Below are 19,667 nucleotides of genomic sequence, written 5' to 3'. Positions count from 1 at the left end.
ACCTAACTCTATGCCTACAAGGACTGGAGGAACAACAAAGCCCAGAGCTTGTAAAGGAAGGAAATAACCAAGATCAGAGCAGAATTAAACAACATTGAGACTAAAAGAACAATTCAAAGGATCGATAACCAGAGCTGGCTCTTTGAAAAGATAAACAAAATTGACAAGCCTTTAAGCAGACTCATCAAGAAAAAAAGAGAGAGGACCCAATGAACAGAATTAGAAATGAAATAGGAGAGATTACAACTGATACCACAGAAACACAAAGGAGTGTAAGAAATTACTACGAACAACTATATGCCAAGAAATTTGAAAACCTGGGAGAAATGGACAAATTTATAGAAAAATATAATCTTCCAAAACTGAATAAAGAAGAAGCAGAAAGCCTGAACAGATTGATAACAGCTGGTGACATTGAAGCAGTAATCAAAAAATTCCCAGCACAGAAAAACCCTGGACTGGACGGTTTCACAGGAGCATTTTACAAAATGTTTCAGTAAGAGCTCACCCCTATCCTTCACAGACTATTCCAAAAAATCCAACAAGTGGGAAGACTCCCAAACTCTTTATAAAGCCAGCATCATCCTCATCCCCAAACCAAAAATAGACACAAGAAAGAAAGAAAACTACAGGCCAATATTGCTGATGAATATAGATGCTAAAATCTTCAACAAAATATTAGCAAACTGTGTCCAGCAATACATTAAATAGATCATACACCATGATCAAGTGGTATTCATCCCAGGGATGCAAGGATGGTACAATATTTACAAATCAATAAACATAATAAATCACAAAAACAAACCGAAAGACAAAAACCACATGATCTTATCAATAAATGCAGAAAAAGCATTTGATAAGGTACAGCACCCATTTATGATGAAAACACTCTGCAAAGTGGGAGTAGAGGGAACATTCCTCAACATAATAAAGGCCATATACAAGAATCCTACAGCCAACATCATACATAATGGGAAAAAACTAAAAGCTTTCCCACTAAGATCAGGAACAAGACAAGGATGCTCTCTCTCACTACTCCTATTCAACATAGTATTGGAAGTCCTAGGCATAGCAATCAGACAAGAAAAAGAAATAAAAGGCATCCAAATTGGAAAGCAGGAAGCAAAACTGTCATTGTTTGCAGATGACATGATAATGTACATAGAAAACCCTATAGACTCCACCAAGAACCTGTTCAACCTAATAAGTGGATTTGGCAAAACATCAGGATACAAAGCCAATATTTATAAATCAAAGGCATTTTCGGACACCAACAACAAAATATCAGAAACAGAAATCAATAAAAAACCTCATCTGCTATAGCAATAAGAAAATAAAGAATCTAGGAATAAACCTAACCAAGGAGGTAAAAGAAACTACAGAACACTGAGGAAAGAAATTAAGGAACACAAATAAATAGAAACATATACCGTGTTCATGGATTGGAATAATTAACATCATCAAAATGTTCATACTATCCAAAGCAATTTATAGATTCAACACAATCCCTATTTAAATACCAATTACATAATTCACAGATGTAGAACATTTCAAAAAATTTTTTTCTTTTTTTTAAAAAAGATTTTATTTATTGTTAGAGAAAGGGGAAGGGAGAGAGAAAGATAGGGAAAGAAACATCAATGTGTGGTTGCTTCTTGCAAGCCTCCTACCAGGGACCTGGCCCACAACCCAGGCATGTGCCCTGAATGGGAATCGAACTTGCGACCCTTTGGTTCACAGGCTGGCACTCAATCCACTGACCCACACTAGCTAGGGCTTACATTTCAAAAATTTATATGGAACCACAAATGACCCTGAAAACCTCAACAATTTTGAGAAAGAAGAACAAAGTAGGAGGGATCAAATTCCTGATATAAAACTATAATACAAAGCCATGGTAATCAAAACAGTCTGCTACTGGCATAAGAGCAGACACATAGGTCAATGGAACAGAATAGAGAGCCCAGAAATGAATCCAAGTCTCTATGGTCAATTAATATTCAACAAAGGGGGCAGAAGCATAAAATGGAGTAAAAATAATCTCTTCAAGAAATGGTGTTGGAAGATCTGGACAGCTACATGCAAAAAAATGAAACTCGACCACCAACTTACACCATATACAAAAATAAACTCAAGATAAATAAAAGACTTAAATATAAGTCATGACATCATAGAAGTCCCAGAGGAGAATATAGGCAGGGGAATCTCAGATATTCCACACAGCAATATTTTCACCAATATGTCCCCTAGAGCAAGGGACAGAAAAGAAAGGGTAAACAAATGGGACTTCATCAAAATAAAAAGTTTCAGCAGAGCTAAAGAAAACATCAGCAAAATGAAAAGGGAACCAACCATATAGGAAAATATATTTGCAAATGATACCTCAGACATGGGTAGATCTCCAAAATATATAAAGAACTCCAGTGGCTCCAGACCAGGAAGACAAACAACCCAATTAAAAAAAGGGCAAAGGACCTGAACAGACCCTTCACCAAGGAGGACATACAGAGGGCCCAGAGACATATGACAAGATGCTCAGCATCACTAGCCAGCAGAGAGATGCAAATTACAACCACAATGACATACCACTTCACACTGGTCAGAGTGGCCATCATAAACAAATCAACAAACAAGTGTTGGAGAGGATGAGGAGAAAAGGGAACCCTAGTGCACTGTTGGTGGGAATGCAGACTGGTGCAGCCACTGTGGAAAACAGTATGGAATTTCCTTAGAAAACTAAAAATGGAACTGCCTTTTGAGCCAGCAATTCCACTGCTGGGATTATACCCTAAGAATCCTGAAACACCAATCCAAGAGAAACTATGTACCCCAATGTTCATAGCAGCACAATTTACAATAGCCAAGTTTTGGAAGCCATCTAGTGCCCATGAGTAAATGAGTGGACCAAAAACTGATGGAATACTACGCAGCAGAAAGAAAGGAGCTCCTACCCCTCACAACAGCATGGATGGAACTGGAGAGCATTATGCTAATTGAAATATGCCAGGTGGTGAAAGACAAATGCCAGATGATCTCACTTATAAGTTTAAACTAATCAACAAAACAAACAAGCAAGCAAAATATAACCAAAGACATGGAGATAAAGAACAAACTGACAATACCCAGAGGGGAGTGGGGAGGGGATAACAGGGGGAAAAGGGGAAGGGTCAGCAAGGACTATGTATGAAAGGCACATGGACAAAGCCGAAGGGGGGTAGGTTCCAGGGTGGGAGTTGGGGATGGGTGGTGTGGGGGGAAATGGGGACAACTGTAGTTGAACAGCAATAAAAAAAATTCAAAATATGAAAAAAACCCCCAGGTATCTGCCAGCTTTCTCCTCCAGGAAGATACCATTTTTCCTTCCTTTTATTATTGGCAAGTGTCTTGCAGAGAGTTATTTGAAGACCATGGAAATATCCTGTTATTTCTCAAACTTCCTAACAGTAGTTTAAGCATTCAGTGATGGTGTCCTTGCCTGGATTAATTATTTTGGAGATTGCCAAAGGTGATTTTTCTAGTCCAATGATTTTATTTTTTTAATTTCCTTTTAAAATATTTTATTGATTATGCTATTGCCCCCTTTATTCCAATTTCCCCCCTTTATTCCCCTCTACCCTGCACCCCCCTCCCCCCCTCCTTACCCCCTGCTCCTCAGTTCTAGTCCATGGGTCATACATATAAGTTCTTTGGCTTCTCCATTTCCCATACTGTTCTTAACCTCCCCCTGTCTATTTTCTACCTACCATTTATACTTCTTATTTCTTCTACCTTTTCCCCCTCTCTCCCCCTCCCACTCCCTGCTGATAATTCTCCATGTGATTTCCATTTCTATGATTCTGTTCCTGTTCTAGTTGTTTGCTTATTTTTTTTTTAATGTTTGGTTGTTGATTGTTGTGAGTTTGTTGTTGTTTTACTGTTCATAGTTTTTTATCTTTTTCTTATATAAGTCCCTTTAACATTTCATATAATAAGGGCTTGGTGATGATGAACTCCGTGAACTTGACCTTGTATGGGAAGCACTTTATCTGCCCTTCCATTCTAAATGAAGCTTTTCTGGATAGAACAATCTTGGATGTAGGTTCTTGCCTTTCATGACTTGGAATACTTCCTTCCAGCCCCTTCTTGCCTGTAAGGTTTCTTTTGAGAAATCAGCTGCTTTTAAGATTTTCTCCTCATCTTTAATCATGGGTGATGTAATTATGATGTCCCGTAGTGTGTTCCTCCTTGGATCCAGCTTCTTTGGGACTCTCTGAGCTTCCTGGACTTCCTGGAAGTCTATTTCCTTTGCCAGATTGGGAAAGTTCTCCTTCATTATTTGTTCAAATAATTTTTCAATTTCTTGCTCTTCCTCTTCTCCTTCTGGCCCCATTATGGTTCAGATGTTTGAGCATTTAAAGTTGTCCTGTAGGTTCCTAAGCCTCTCCTCATTGTTCTGAATTCTTGTTTCTTCATTCTGTTCTGGTTGAATCTTTATTTCTTCCTTCTGCTCCAAACTGTTGATTTGAGTTCCTGTTTCCTTCCCGTCACTGTTGGTTCCCTGTGCATTTTCCTTTAATTTACTTTGCATAGCCTTCACTGTTTCCTCTATTTTGTGACCATATTCAACCAATTCTGTGAGCATCCTGATTAGCAGTTTTGGAACTGTGCATCTGATAGGTTGGCTATCTCTTTGTTGTTGAGTTGTATGTTTTTCTGGAGCTTTTATTAGTTCTTTGGGCCATTTTTTTTCTTGGTCTCAGGGTGCCTGTTACATACATAGTAAGGGGCAGAGCCTTAGGTATTCACCAGGGTGGGGCAACCCAGTTCATTGCGTTGTGGTGCTGTACATGGGGGAGGGGGCCTAGAGGGAACAGTGCCGCTTGCTCTGCTCTCTGATGGCTTTCAGTAACTTCCTCCACTACCCACAAGCAAACTGGGTCCTTCTGGTGCTGATTCCCAGGTGGGTGGGTTTGTGTACATTCTAGGACCCTATGGGTCTCTCCAACAAACTCTCCTGTGAGGCTGGGAGTTTCTCCCACTGTTGCAACCCCCACAGATTTTTACAGTCAGAGGTTTTGAGGCTTTATTTCTCCTCTGCTGGAACCCTGGGTTTTGTGGTCTGTCTTGCTCCCTAGGTTTTCCTCCCTGTTTATCTGCATGCAAATGTGGGACCGCCAGCTCCACCAGCCACCACCTCACCCACCACCTCCCTGAGAGTCCTCCCTGCCCCGATGCCCATCTCCACCCCTCCTACAGGTCTGGACGAAAGTTTCTTCTTTAAATCCTTGGTGGTCAGACTTCCATACAGTTCGATTTTCTGGCCGTTCTCGTGGTTTTTTAATTTTAAATTTGTTGTTGTCCTTCTTTTGGTTGTGCAAGTAGGCACAGTGTGTCTACCTTTGCCTCCATCTTGGCTGGGAATCTCTATTCCAGTGATTTTAATAGAAGGCAGAGGTTGACTTTAAATTTCTAGGTGCTTGCTTTAGTGTGTGTGTGTGTATTTCTAGAGGACAGCATGTCCCCTCTCCCACCTTTTCCTGCATACGCTGCATCTCTATAGTTGTGGTGGCTTTGTGACTCCCATGGGTCACTGGGAAGCCCACAGCTCTGTACAGGTTTGCACAAGAAGAACGGGGAACAAGATTATCAAATGCATACTTCTTGCAATTCTGGGGCTGCAGTGGCCTTCGATTTCTTCTCCTTGGGTCCATTCTTGCCCCGTTGCAAATGGCGAGAAATTATTGGGAAAAATAGCTGATTATGTTAACCGTTTTGTGTCCACCCTCTATTGCCTACCCATTTCTTCTAGGATTAGGGTGACAGGGATCCTCAACACGATGTGCTTGAAGTTCTGCTCCTTCTTGTCCAGCCCGTAAATTCAACATCCTCTGCTGTGCTCCAGGTACAGTGCTTGTTTCAGTTATAAGAATACCTGTTTGTCTTCCTCTGGGCCTTTGCACACGCTGTCCCCTCTACCTGGAACACTTCTCTGATACTTCCCTTGGCTGGTTACTCCTCATCTTCACATTTTAGTTCAAAGTCACTTCCTTGGAGGGACCCCTTGCCCCTGATGATTGTTTAATGAATGGTCCTCTTCCCCCAGTAGACTGTGAATCTACAAGGAAGCGGGTCGTGGTGCTTTGCTTACTGTAAATCCCCATTACTTATTGCATGTCGATTCTTTCATTCAACAAATATTTACTAAGCAACAGAAATATCAGGCACTGGGTATTAAATAGTGAACAAGATGGACGAGGTTTTTCCCTTCCCAGGGAGGGGAGAGCATACACACTGCAGAACAAACAAAAACTTCAGGTGGAGATGCAGGTGTGATGTAAATAGCAGGGAAGGAACAAAGGGATTAGAAGAGGAGCATTTACAAAGTGTGGTCCCGGAAGGCTCACTGGATACAGGCGGGGGAACCACCAGGGCAAAGGCCTGGAGGCAGAAATAGGTTTGATGCCTTACAGGAACAGCCGGCCAAGTTCCTGGCCAACTAACTAGGCAGGCCTTGGGCCGAGAGCTGTGCTGGAGGCTTCTCAGGCTCTGTTTCTCCTGCAGCTCACCAAGTCTGACAGGCCGGTCTTGTTACATCCATTACCCACCAGAGGCCACCTCGGAGAGAGCGAAGTCAGTGGTTCAAGGTCACATAGGAAGTGATGCCTGAGGGAGCCAGACTCTTACTCCTTTCTGGTCTCCTGTACTGAAGGTGCCTTACCTCTCCCTTCCGTAAGGTGAGCTGACCGTCATCATGCCCTATTTGTGAATGACATTTGCTAGATATTCAGGCACACGCGGAGTTTGGGTCTGCCAATTGAAAATCTGTGTTCACCTGCCTGGTACCCAGGATGTCTAGAGCCTGGTTTGCACTTTGGTGAAGTTCTGCACATCCTCCCCAATGTTATTTTTCCAACTTGAAGGACAGGCCGCCTACAGAGCTGGGGCCTGGAGCCCACTGAGGGCCGGGGCTGTACACATCACTGCCCCCAGGGCCCTGCGGTGAGGCTGGGAAAGAGTAGGGGTGGGGGTCGGCCAAACACAGGGCACAATGTCTGGGGTGGGGTAGGGGGCTCTAGGACCAGACTTGCTGGCTGGGCTGAGAGGAGTACCAAAAACGCAAGTGACCAAGATGAATCATAATTTAATGCAGTATTAAAAATTTTATTCATTGATTTTAGAGAAAGGGAGAAGAGGCAGGAGGAGAGAGAGAGGAAGAGAGAGAGAGATTAATTTGTTGTTCCACTTATTTATGCATTCATTGGTTGCTTTTTGTATGTGCTGATCAGGGATCAACATGCAACCTTGGCCTTCTAACCAACTGAGCTACCTGCCTAGGGCTTAATGCATTGTTTTAAAACAACCAAAAGGAATGGCCCAAAGACCATGAAGAACAACATAGCAAAGTGTGTTGGGCATCTGGGGTGCCCCCGCGCTCTCAGACCTGGCGCTCAGTCTGGTCAGGGATCTGGGGGATCCCCTGCGCTACTGCGTGACCAGGGCCTCCAGCTCCTGGGCCCGAGCGCTGGAGGCTGGCGGGAGAGGACGGGCTGCACCTCCCTTTGCCCGGCCTCCCTCAACCCCTCCCAGGCCCCTCCCCGGGCCCCGAGTCCCTTCCGAGTTGGGATCCGCGCCGCCTTTTCTCGCCGCCTGCTCGGGGCCCAGCTGACGCTCTACGTTGTTTACGGGTCGAGCTGCTCTCGCTCCCGCCGCCCGCTACCCGCCAGGCCAGGTGCCCATCCGTCCTTCTGTCCGCGTGTCTGTTTGTTCAGGCGTCCGCAGATCGTGGCCCAGAGTGTTCCGGGCTGAGAGCCGAGAGGCCCGGGGGCAGCGCTGGTGTCCCGGCCCTGAGATCCCTGAACAGAGCCCGGGCCTCGGTGGCCTGGGGTTGGGGCCGCGCCGCTGGATTTGTAGTGGCTGAGGCCGTGCGCCCCTCTGCGGGGGCTGAATCAGGGGCCCTCCCCGGCGGGGCTGCGGGTGTGGAAGCGGAGAACTCACGGCGCCTCCCAGGCAGCCATCTCGGAGCATGACCCCCGTGGTCCGACGCCGCCCGCTCTGATCCGCTGGGACCCAGCGCTCCCGCAGCCATGGGCGCTGGGGGCGGATGGGGGGCGGCGGCCGCGCCTTTGCTGGTGGCGGTGGCCGCACTGCTGGTGGGCGCCGCGGGCCACCTGTATCCCGGAGAGGGTAAGTCTGGGGTTTCGGGATGGGGTGGGAAGCAGCGTGGTGGGGAAGGGACCCCTTACCAAAATGGAGCTGCAGCTGGGGGCTGAGAGCCCTCCTCGTTGGGGGGCGGGTGGACAGGATCGTTGCATGGGCTCCGCAGGCGCAGGAAGCCTCTGACCTTGGCCTTTGCCCGCTTGGGCTCGCGGCTCTGCGCCCCTGTGCGGGCCCCAGACTGGAGGAACCTTCCCCCAGTCCTCACCCCGCGCCGCCGCGGGCACCTCTCACTGTAGCGCGCCTCTGATCCGTGCCTGGCCCTCTCGTAGCCCAACTCAGTCCTCTCTGGGTCGCCTTTAAATGGTGAGACCCTGGGTCTGGGCGGCCTCTGATAACCCAGTGCCCCGGGCACACGCAGTTTGCAGCCAGAGTCGAGGGGGACGGACTGGGGGGTCCTTTGGGGTCCCTGCTGGCAGGTGATGCTGCAAGGGGTGGGAAATTGTGAACACCCCCCCCCCCCCCCCCCCCCCGCCGTCTTCCTCAGATCTAGGCCCTTGGCCACCTGGGACTTCAGGTCCATGTTTACACTTTTGGCTCCTGTTTCCAGATGTCCAGAGGCAAACTCTAGTGCTGTGGCAACAGCACGGTAGTACTAGCAGGAGCTGTGACTGTTGTACCAGGCTTATTGTAGTCAGCTTCTCTCCAAATGTCACTGTGCTGAGCCACCTTATCTCCAGCTTCTCATAGTGGCCCCTGGAGGCAGATAATGCTGTTCACCCATTGCAGAGAGGAGTAGACAGGCTCCGGGAGCAGACACAACTTACTTTCCCCGAAGTCAGTGCCGGAGGGAGGACTTGGACCTCTCTGTGTCCCGCCACAGCTCTGCCCTGCGTGGAAGGGCTTCCTGTGGGCCCCAGGAGGTCTGTCACCGTGGGTGAGCCTCTCAGTCCAGCTTGTCCTTCCTGGGCGTCCCCGTGCTGGCAGCAGGCTGGGGCACACCCCAGCCTTAGCAAGACCTTCTGGTGGTGGGACAATGGCTGAAGAATCAGCTAAGAGGATATAGCTGGCGTGTTTCCCCAAGGTGTCTGAGGCCCTGCTTTAAACATACCTGTTGGGCTCCTTCAGATTTGTCCCTGAAAGGAAATCAGTCGTGGTGAGGAAGGGCTTGGGAAGGGACCAAAGCTCCTGAAACCTGCGATGGGGAGCGAGGCCCAGGGGAAGGCACGTGCAGGCCCTGGGGCGGACAGGCCGAGCTTGAAGAGCGCCGCTGCGACCTCGCAGTGTCTCGAGGCCCCTGAGTGCCTGGTATACTGTGGGCGTTCAGTGAAAGGTGGCATTGGTTTGGGTTCTTGTTAAGAAAATCCAAGGCGCGTTCTTAGCCCTACTGCGGGCTGTGTGTCTGCGCATGCGCGCATGCAGGCGCCCTGCACCTCTGTTTCTTGCGACTTTGGTAATTAATTGTGGATTTGTGCCTGGGCTTCCAGGGGTCAGTGGATGGCATTACCCCTTCTTTACGTGTGTACAGCTTCCGCAAGGGCAGAGGCTTATGCTTCTTTCGTTCTTGGCTGCATTTCCAGAGCCTAGAACCATGCCTGGCACCTAGTAGGTGTTCCGTAAATACTTGCTTTTGATTCGGCCCCTACCTCCTGCCCCCACTGGTATTCCTTTATTCTCCAGACAACACTGAGCTAGTAACAACAGCAAATAAGAGGTGGGTGCCTGCTGTTCTGTGGGCTTTGCATATGTAAATCCAGTTAATCCTCACCACAACCCTGTGAGGTAGTGAGGTAGTGCGGTTTATTGCCCACTTTCCAGGAGGTGAGGGAACTGGCCACAGAGCCAGCTGGAGGCGGGGCAGGGATGGGACCCCACCCAGCCTGGTCTCAGAACACTGGCCTTGCACCCAGCAGTTCTTCCCTTGGGTCTGGGACTCTGCACCCTAGCCCTGCAGTAATGGTTAACAGAATCCTGTCAAGTGAGTAGGATAGGGTGCCCCTGGGAGGTTTGGGGAGGGGGGGAGCTTTACAGATCATTAACCTCTAAAGTCAAGCAGCAGGGCATTCTGGCTTGGGTGGGGGTGGGGGGGAAACAGTGTGATTTTTAAGGAAGGAGGGACTTTTTCTTGGAGTTGTCCTCAGCCCTAGTTCATCTTCCGTCGAGTCCCTGTTGCTTTGCTGAACGGGGCAGTGGCTTTCCCCTTGGGTTAGCCGGCTCTGGCCCGAGAGTGCCGTGGGCACTGCCCAGTCAGAGAAGGGCTTTGGGGAGTCCAGCGACTTGGCTGATTGGGGTGGGAGACACTTGCTTTGAGATCCCCCTAATTTCTCAAGGCAGTGTGAGATGTTTTGTAGTGCTCTCGCTCTTTCTATGGGGATTTTAAAGACTTAATTTTAGAGAAAGGGGAAGGGAGGCAGAAAGAGAGGGAAGCATCGGTGTGTGTGGTTGCCTTTCATGTGCCCCCTTCCGGGGACCCAGCCTGCAACCCCAGGCATGTGCCCTGACTGGGAGTCAAACCAGTGACACCCCCCCGCCCCCCCCCCCCCCCCCCCCCTGCTGGCTCACAGTCTGGCACTCAGTTCACTGAGCCTCACCAGTCAGGGCTCTTTTAAAAAAAAAAAAAAAAGATTTTTCTTTATTTACTTTTAGAGAGAGGGAAGGAAGGGAGAAAGAGAGGAAGAGAAACATCGACGTATGAGAGAGAGGCTTCAATTTTTTGCCTCTCATATGCCCCCAACTCCCAAGTGAGGACCTGGCCCACACCCAAGCATGTGCCCTTACTGGGAGTTGAACCAGCAACTTTTTGGTTCACGGGCCGGCACTCAATCCACTGAGCCACACCAGCAAGGGCGTCTTCTCGTGTGCACTCCAGGGTCCTAGGAGCAGAATGTCCACCTGTTCCGTCACCTTCCTGGTGTGATCCCTAACCTTTACTTCTCCTGGACACCTGCCCCTTGTCCCTGACCACCTCACTCATAGAGGTCATTGGCGTGAGCCCCCTGGGGTCCCCACCTCACCCTACTCCATCACTGACTTCCTTCCTTTTTTGATTAGAGCACTACCTCTCACTCTCAGTGACCTTGACATTTGGGTTTGGGGTCTGTTGGTTGTGGGTCTGTCCTGTGGGTTGTAAGATGTTGAGCAGTGTCCCTGGTCTCCACCTCCCAGTAGCACCTCCCTCCCCCAAGTCCAGACAACCAACAGTGCCTGGAGACACTGTCTCCAACTGAGAGTCCCTTTTTCTCGTCTAGTGCACTTACCCACCTGGGTCCCTGCTGTCTCCCCTGTTTGTTCAGGGATCTCCTTCTGCCCAGGAACCTTCCTTACTCTTTCCCCCAAACTCTTATTACTCACCACCAACCTCTGGCCTTGCCCCGAAATCCCTCCTCGTCCCCACCCCCTTCTCGTGGGTCCTCACCACAATCGCTGTGTGACCTTTCACCTACTGTTCTGCCCCTGGCGTCTGGCTTAGGTCTCCATTGCTTTGCTGATGGCTCCAGGGATGGTAACTCCTCACCTCCCAGTTTTGCTGTTTCCTGCAGCCTCACCCCAGTCGACCTCTCTGTGTGCCACTGCTCACTTGCTCCTGGAGGGCACAGACTCCTGGCAGGTTTTCACCTGCGACTGGCTTCTCCTGGTCCTCTCTCTTCCCCTCCTCTGCCCCCCTTATTTCCCCCCCTTTTTAAAAAAAAGATTAAAAAATAATTTTTTTAAAGATTGTTTATTTTTAGGGGAAGGGAGGGGGAGAGAAACATCTATGTGTGGTTGCCTCTCCCTTGCCCCCTCCTGGGGACCTGGTTCACAACCCAGGCATGTGCCCTGACTGGGAATCCAAGGGGCAACCCTTTGGTTTGCGGGCTGGCACTCAATCCACTGAGCCAGGGCCTCTGTCCCCCTTTGGGCTAAGATGTTAGTGCTTTTCACAGTGGGCCATTCCTTACCCTGACCCTTTCTCAGCCCACTTTAAATTTATATACATAGTTAAACTCTTTCATCTAGAACAAGAACCAGCAAACTGAATGGGAGGGCCCAATCCTGCCCATTCACATCTGTTTTTATAAATAAAGTTTTATTGGTAGTGGCCATACCCCTCACTTATGCATCACCTGTTGCTGCTTTTGTTCTCCCACATAGAGGATGCTGCAAACGCATGGCCTGCCCAAGTGTTCACATTTGGCCCCAAACAGAGAAAGTTTGCTGACTCCTGATTTAGAACCAGCTCCTTGAGGGTCACAAGCACATGCCTGGCCAGTGGCTCCCGTGGTCCCTGGGTCAGTGTCACGTGACCACCCGGGGATGCAGTGTTGTTTTTCCTCTACATAGTAAACCCTATAGACAAGGGGATCCATCTGCCGTGCTGAACTCATGGGTTCTGATGTGAGAAAGTACCGGCGATGCTCCCGGGTTAGCTGTCGTTGAAGGAGGATCCGGTGCCGTCGGCTCTGCCTCTAAAGACCAAAAGAAAGTGGCGTCTGCCGTGAGGTTTTCTCTCAAGACCCCCTTGTGTTAATTTCTATTAAAAACAAGCAAGGGGTGGCTTGGTTTATATTTTTCAGTTGGAGTGTACTTACGTTTTTTTTAAAAAATAGAATAACAAGTAATGCATTTTTTAAAACAAATATCTTTTATTTATTTTTTATTGTTCAAGTACAGTTGTCTTGATTTCCCCCCACCAATCCCCCCTGCCGCCCACCCTCGATCTTACCCCCTTTGGCCTTGTCCTTGGGTCCTTTATACGTGGTCCTTCACAGCATGTCCCCCATTATCCCTTTCCTCCCTCCCCTCTGGTTACTGTTGGTTTGTTCTTTATCTCAATGTCTTTGGTTATATTTTGCTTGCTTGTTTGTTTTGTTGATTAGGTTCCACTTATAGTTGAGATCATATGGTATTTGTCCCTCACCGCCTGGCTTATTTCACTCAGCATAATGCTCTCCAGTTCCATCCATGCTGTTGTGAGGGGTAGGAGCTCCTTCTTTCTTTCTGCTGCATAGCATTCCATTGTGTAAATATACCACAGTTTTTTTGATCTGCTCACTTACTGATGGGCACTTAGGTTGTTTCCAGTACTTGCTATTGTAAATTGTGCTGCTATGAACATTGGGGTGCATAGGTTCTCTTGGATTGGTGTTACATGATTCTTAGGGTATAATCCCAGCAGTGGAATTGCTGGCTCAAAAGGAAGTTCCATTTTAGTTTTTTGAGGAAATTCCATACTGTTTTCCACAGTGGCTGCACCAGTCTGCACTCCCACCCACAGTGCACTCGGGTTCCCTTTCCTCCACAGCCTCACCAGCGCTTGTTGTTTGTTGATGTGTTTATGATGGCCATTCTGACAGGTGTGAGGTGGTATCTCATTGTGGTTGTAATTTGCATCTCTCTGCTGGCTAGTGATGCTGAGCATCTTGTCATATGTCTCTGGGCCCTCTGTATGTCCTCCTTGAAGCATTTTTATTGCAAAAAAACAAAAGTATAGAGAGGAAAAAAGAAGTACTTAATTTCAGATGTATCTTTAAAAAATTTTTAAACAATCATACAGTAAAGTTGACTCTCTCTTTTTTTTGGTTGCAGTGTTTAGTTTCAAGAAACCATGCGTAGAGTTGTGTGTCTGTCCCCACAACCAGGACACTCATCAGTCTCTTCCCTCACGGCCCAAACTGCCTTGGGCCGCCCTCTCATCCTACAGCCTCCCGACCCCTCACTCTTCACCTGCCCTGCAACACTGATCTCTTCATCCCTAGTTTTTCCAGACTTTAAAAAAAATCTTATAATTGACTTAATATTCTTAAGGTTAACAATTTTAATTTAAGGACTTATTAGATACTCATTGTTCCTGGACTGCATATCACAAATATGGAGTCCAGGAACAAATATAGTTACAAATACATTCTATTTTTTAGAATTCACTTGTAACTATAATCAATATTCAAAGCACCTTTGTGCTTTTTTATTTGTAACAAATATAGTTACAAATATTCTATTTGCTAGAATTTATTTGTAACTATAATCAATACTCAAAGCACCTTTGTGGTCACTCCCAAACAAACAGAGCAGTGAAGAGTTTGCCGGGAGAGTCCCCGCTGCGATCAGCCGCGGCTGGGTCTGCTTTCTGGCTTCAGCTCTCCTCGTGTGCATTCATACAGTCCTCAAGAATTGAAACAAGGGTCCTTTTTGTGATATATTGACTGGTATGTTTTCCTAAGTTTTGTGCTTTTTGGTGGTGATTTGGTTGTTTAAAACGGCCCCCATGCACAGCACTCACGTGCTGTCCAGGGGCGGACAGCGTGAGAAGGCTGCGGCGGGCCTCCCGGAGGGGCGCCTGTGCTGGGCAGGCGGGGCTCCCTGCTGACTCCGCAACACGTGTTCAGTAAGGTGTTTGGAGCAGGGTCTCCCTTTGTTTGGTAGGCCCTGGTCTTGGGGGGATCGCCCCAGAGGCTTTCAGAGTTTTACAAACATTTCATTTCCAACAGAGCAAGCTTTCCTGTTCTGTGTTGCCAAATGCCGATGGGATAGGAGTTCCAGTTGGAGCTTAAGTCAGACTTGTGAGGATTAAAATCTGATTTCAAATCTGGGTTTTTCTTCCAATTTCATAAGGGTGTGGCGTGACGTCAGGGTTGTACAGTCACCTGTGTTTTGTGTTCCCAGGAAAGGCTTGCTTCTCTCATGTGCCCCTGTGGGAATGTGGAAACACAGACACTTCCCAACACCTGCGTTCCTTGGCAGGGTGGGAGAAGGTGGTGCTTGGACAGGAGGGAGGAAGACAGTGCGGCCACACTGTGTTCTGGGGGCCTTGCTGTGGTCCGTGTAGCCAGCCTGTTTTCAGAGATGTGTCCTCCCTTGCAGAAGGCCAGAGAAGGGACGTGCGTTGAGGTGTTCCTTCCCAGGTGCATCGTGTCAGAGCCACCTGCCGCCACTCCTCTCGGCTCTTCTTCCTGTCCCCTCTGGCACTCTCCATCCCCAGGGCACTCGGGGAGGTGGGACTCCTCGGGACCCTGGGGCACGGTGTGCGATGCCCTTTAGGTCACCAAACTCGGGTGCCGAGTGGAGGAGTTAACTCAGGTGCACCTAGGTTTTCCACAGTTTTCAGGTGCCGGAGGTGTTGGTGTCATGGTGTCTTTGGCCGCCTCTCTAGTTCCCTGTCCCTAAACATTGTGCCCTCCCAACCCCCTCTCTTGTCCTTTCCTCCCCTCAGTTGCCTGTCTCCTCCTGGTTGTATCACCTGTTGTCACCACTTCCACTAGCACTCACTCGCCCCTTCTCACAAGCTCCAGACCCACACCTTTCCAATGATCCACGCCTGCCCCACGTCTGTGAGCATCCCCAAGCCCTCACACACTCCACCCCCCCCCAAACTGAGCCTGCTGTCCTTGCCACCCCTAACTGGTCCTGTCTCAGCCTCTCCAGGTTCGTTAATGACCTCCCTCACTTCTCCTTCCTCTCCTCCACCTCCCTGGAGACCAAGGCCCAGTGATTCTAATTCCCCAGCAGCTCTGTGGTCTTGCTCCTCCTCTTGTGCCCACTTCCGAGATGGACCCCAGGCCCTTACCTGTGCAGTGGTGGTTCCAGCGTGCCCCACTCAGCCCCTTCTCCACTCGGCTGCCAGAGCAATGCTTCTGCCACCTCCTGGGGTCCCTCTCTGGCCTCCGGCTCAGTCCCTCCCCCTGGCACTGGGTCTGGCTGCAGCTATGTGCAACCTCACTGAAGCGCGTGGCAGCAGCTCCTGGGGCTCCCTGTTCTGCATGCATCTACATTTTTGCTTGAGTTTTCTGTGCTCCAGACATCCTTCTCCCCGCTTTTCGTCCACAGCCACCTTCTTCTTCCTCACAGAAGCTGGTCAGAGGTCTTCCATTCCTCCCTGGCCTCATCACCCACCCCTTCTCTTTCCTTTCAGCACAGACTGGGAGTAGCCCTCTGGGTCCCCATAAACATTGGTCTGCACGTTGGAGATGTGTTCCGGGACCCTTCTGGTCCTCGGCTGCTCATTTCCTCTCCCCAGAGACAACCAGTGTTGCAGTTTTCTTTTTTGGTACATATTTACCCTTCTAGAGACTAGACTAGTGTTTGTGTATATTAGCAGACATGCATGTGTATTTCCACATAAGTAGCAGCATATCCCACAGAACTATCATCTTTTATGTTTAAGATTTTATTTATTTTTAGAGAGAGGGGAAGGAGTAGGAGAGGGAGAGAAACATCAATGTGCAAGAGAAACAGAGATTGGTTGCCTCTCGCATACCCCCAACTGGGGACTGGACCACAACCCAGGCATGTGCCTTGACTGGGGATCGAACTGGGGACCTTTCAGTCCACAGACCAATGCTCAGTCCATTGAGCCACACCAGCCAGGGCTGGTCATCTTGTTCTTAAGATCATATTAAGATCATATCCTGTAGATCTTTCCATATTACCCATTAGGAGCTTCCTTGCTCTTTTTTATAGCTGTGTAGTATTCCATCCCACCAGAGGTTGGTACACAACAGCTGTGGGCCAGATGTGGTGCGCCACCTGCTTCTGTACAGACCCTGAGCCGAGAATGGCATTCACATTTTTAAATGGTTGAACAAGAACTCTATCTGTGGCCCTGACCGGTGTGGCTCAGTTGGCAGGGTGTCATCCCACAAAGCAAAAGGTCGCCAGTTTGATTCCCAGTCAGGGCACATTTCTGGGTTCAGGGTTCGGTCCCTGGTTGGGCACGTACAAGAGGCAACCAATCGATGTTTCTCTTTCACACTGATATTTCTCTCCTTCTCTTTCTCCTCTCTCTAAAAAAATAGAATATAAAAAAACTCCAGCTATGATTTTATGACACATGTAAATTATATGAAATTTGAATTTCAGTGTTTCCTAATAAAGTTTACTTGGAGCTCACACACATCACCTGTGGCCATGGTTTTAGTGCTGTGAAGAGTTGAGAAGTAACCGAGATGGCATTGCCCTCAAAACCAAAAATATTTGCTATCTGGCCCCTATCTGGTCAAAAGTTTGTTGACCCCTACATTCTATCGTTGGTTCTTGGACCTGATCATGCAGCAAGGTCGCCTGGAGGGCATTGTAAAATGCAGGTCCCCGGGGCCCCTCCAGCCCCAGAGTTTCTCATTCAGGAGGTCTGGAGCGGGGCCTGAGAATTTGCATGTCTTAACAGGCTGTCAGGGGATGCTAACACTGCATCCCGTGGAGGGATCATCATTGATTTGACAGGTCCCCTTTTGATGGACAGCTGTGTTGTTTGGGTCTTGGGCCCAACGGACTGGGCTGGGTTGAGTGACCCAGCACAAGGCTCATATTGCATGTCTTCCTGCAGCGGACTGCCAGGGTAGGAATCTCGGGAGCTGTAAGGCTTCCACCTCTCCTGCCTCCACAGTCCCCGTGCCCAGCAGGATGCCCAGGAAACATTTCTTGAATGAATAAAGGAGTGCTTTTCACATGGCTGACTTGCAGTTCCAGAACCTGCCATCTGCTGCAGGTCGCCCGTGTCTCCTTTATAGAAGTCACTTTTTTTTTTTTTTTTTTTAATTTATTTTTAGAGAGAGGGGAAGGGAGGGAGAAAGACAGGGAGAGAAACATCAGTGTGTGGTTGCCTCTTGTGTGCCCCTCACTGGGGACCTGGCCTGCAACCCAGGCATGTGCCCTGACTGGGAATCAAACCAGCAACCCTTTGGTTCTCAGGCCAGCACTCAATCCACTGAGCTACACCAGCCAGGGCTGGAAGTCACTTTTAAGGGCCAGTCTTCCAGGCATGCAGAGAATCTTAAGGGTATCTAATAGTGCAGTGTGCCCAGGTTCTGATTTCTGAAGGTAACACATCTGGGAATGGGTTCCACGTGGTTTGGAGGGAGAACAAACGCGGGTGGGTGTCCAGACCACACGTCTCTGCCCCGTCTCACAGCTGTTGTCACGCGGCTGTCTTTGTTTACAGGTGAGGAGGCCGAGGCTCACAGCAGCTGGCAGGTGCCAGTGCCAGGGTGGGAAGCCAGGTCTGTGGGTCTCTGTCGTGCCCCCAAACCAGAACGGGTGGGGGCCCGACCCCTGGACCCAGGCTTGTTGGTTTGGAGCCCTGACCTTTGGAGGAAGCGGTGTAAAGACTGGAAAGAATGCAGAGAGGAACATGTGACCCCAGAATAGGTTCCTGGGGAGCATTTTAAGAATGCTGCTTCTAAGGAATGAGCACATTCCTGATTGAAAGCAGAAGAGTGTGAAACTCCCAGCACTGTAAAGGATTTCCAGAATCTTCCAGATTCCTCCGCGTCGGCCCCCTTAGACTTCTCCTTTGCTGCTTTCACGGTGGAGAGAAAACCAGGGGAGAGGGGACACTTTTCAAGACAGCTGTCACGTCAGTCTTTTCTGGGCAATTCCCAGCTTCCTCTGGCAGCGGGGGAGATTCAGACGGCACGTCCCAGCAGAAAACCCTGTGCTGACGGACAGTTCTGTGTCCGCACTGTCTGGCGTGGGGCCACTGTCCACACTGGGGGCTCTTGAAATTGTGGCCAGCATGGCTGATTTTTTTCTTTTAATTTTAATTTATTTAAATGCAAATATAAAGTTTTATTTAACTTGAGTTTATTTAAATTTCAATAGATCAATACTTGATTCTGGGGTCGGTAAACTCTTCCGATGTGTGGACCACCGTGGGCACACAGACCTACATGTTCAGTGACGCACTTTCTGATGGGATCTGGCATCTGAACTGAGACACGCTGCCTGTGTAAAACACAATGGCACTCTAGAGGCATAGTGTGAAAAAAATCCTGTAGAACCTCATTACTGTTTTCTTAGTATTGTTTACATGTTGAAGTGAGGTTTTTGGATACACTGGAGTAAATAAAATATATATTGAATTTCATGTTTCTTTTTACCTTTTTAGAGAAAATCTAAAACACCCTATGTGGCCCACATATTTTTATCGGGTGTCGCTGCTGGAGATCCTACACACTCCAGTCACCCAGAGGGACGTGCCATCATTTGCCATTGCCCTTGACCTTCCAGTGAAGCAGGCAGAACTGATTAATTCTTACTGCACTGTTTGTTTAGGTTTTAGTCCTGGCGTCACCTCCTCTGGGAAGCCCTCCTTAATTGTCCCAGACCAAGTCAAAGAGTTCGTTTTTTGTGAGTCTTGTAGATCATGGAGCTCTGCTCTACGGTGTCCTCCTCAGTTGTACTGTCAGTTGATTTGGGTAGTTAAGAGCGACTGCTAGTCTGTGTGGTCCAGGGCAGCGTCTGTCCTGTGTCCTCTAGAACTTGTAGCACTTGCAGCAGCAACTGGGACAGAGCAGGTCCCCAGCAGACACCGTATTTTTCCGACTGTAAGACGCACCCCCACCCCCCAAATGGGGGTACGTCTTATAGTGCGAATGTAGGTTACCTGGCTTGCGGGGGGGTGGGGGGGTGGCGGTGGAGCGGGCTTTTCCCCCTAGTTTCTTCCTGTAAAACTTAGGTGTGTCTTATAGTCTGAAAAACATGGTATTTGCTGAAGGAGGGAGTGAGGGAGGTTCTCCTTACCCAGCTCTCCCCGGCCGTCAGGGCGACTCTTGCATTGTTTCCTG

The 19,667-nt window shown here is 48.8% G+C and overlaps 1 protein-coding gene across 2 annotated transcripts in view; it reads left to right on the top strand.

Annotated features, from left to right (window-relative positions):
* The first annotated feature begins 7,622 nt into the window (after positions 1–7,622).
* INSR (insulin receptor) overlaps positions 7,623–19,667 on the top strand; it is a 161,655-nt gene continuing 149,610 nt past the window's right edge. For both annotated transcript variants that reach the window (XM_053912402.2, XM_053912401.2), the window contains exon 1: positions 7,623–8,163. In XM_053912402.2, the coding sequence (XP_053768377.1) occupies positions 8,064–8,163 (100 nt within the window). In that variant the 5' untranslated portion in view covers positions 7,623–8,063. The remainder of the gene's footprint in view (positions 8,164–19,667) is intronic.

Source organism: Desmodus rotundus, chromosome 10 (assembly GCF_022682495.2).
Source record: "Desmodus rotundus isolate HL8 chromosome 10, HLdesRot8A.1, whole genome shotgun sequence".
NCBI lineage: Eukaryota > Metazoa > Chordata > Mammalia > Chiroptera > Phyllostomidae > Desmodus > Desmodus rotundus.
The sequence above is the reverse complement of the archived record's forward strand: the minus strand, read 5'-3'. Positions and strand labels throughout refer to the sequence as shown.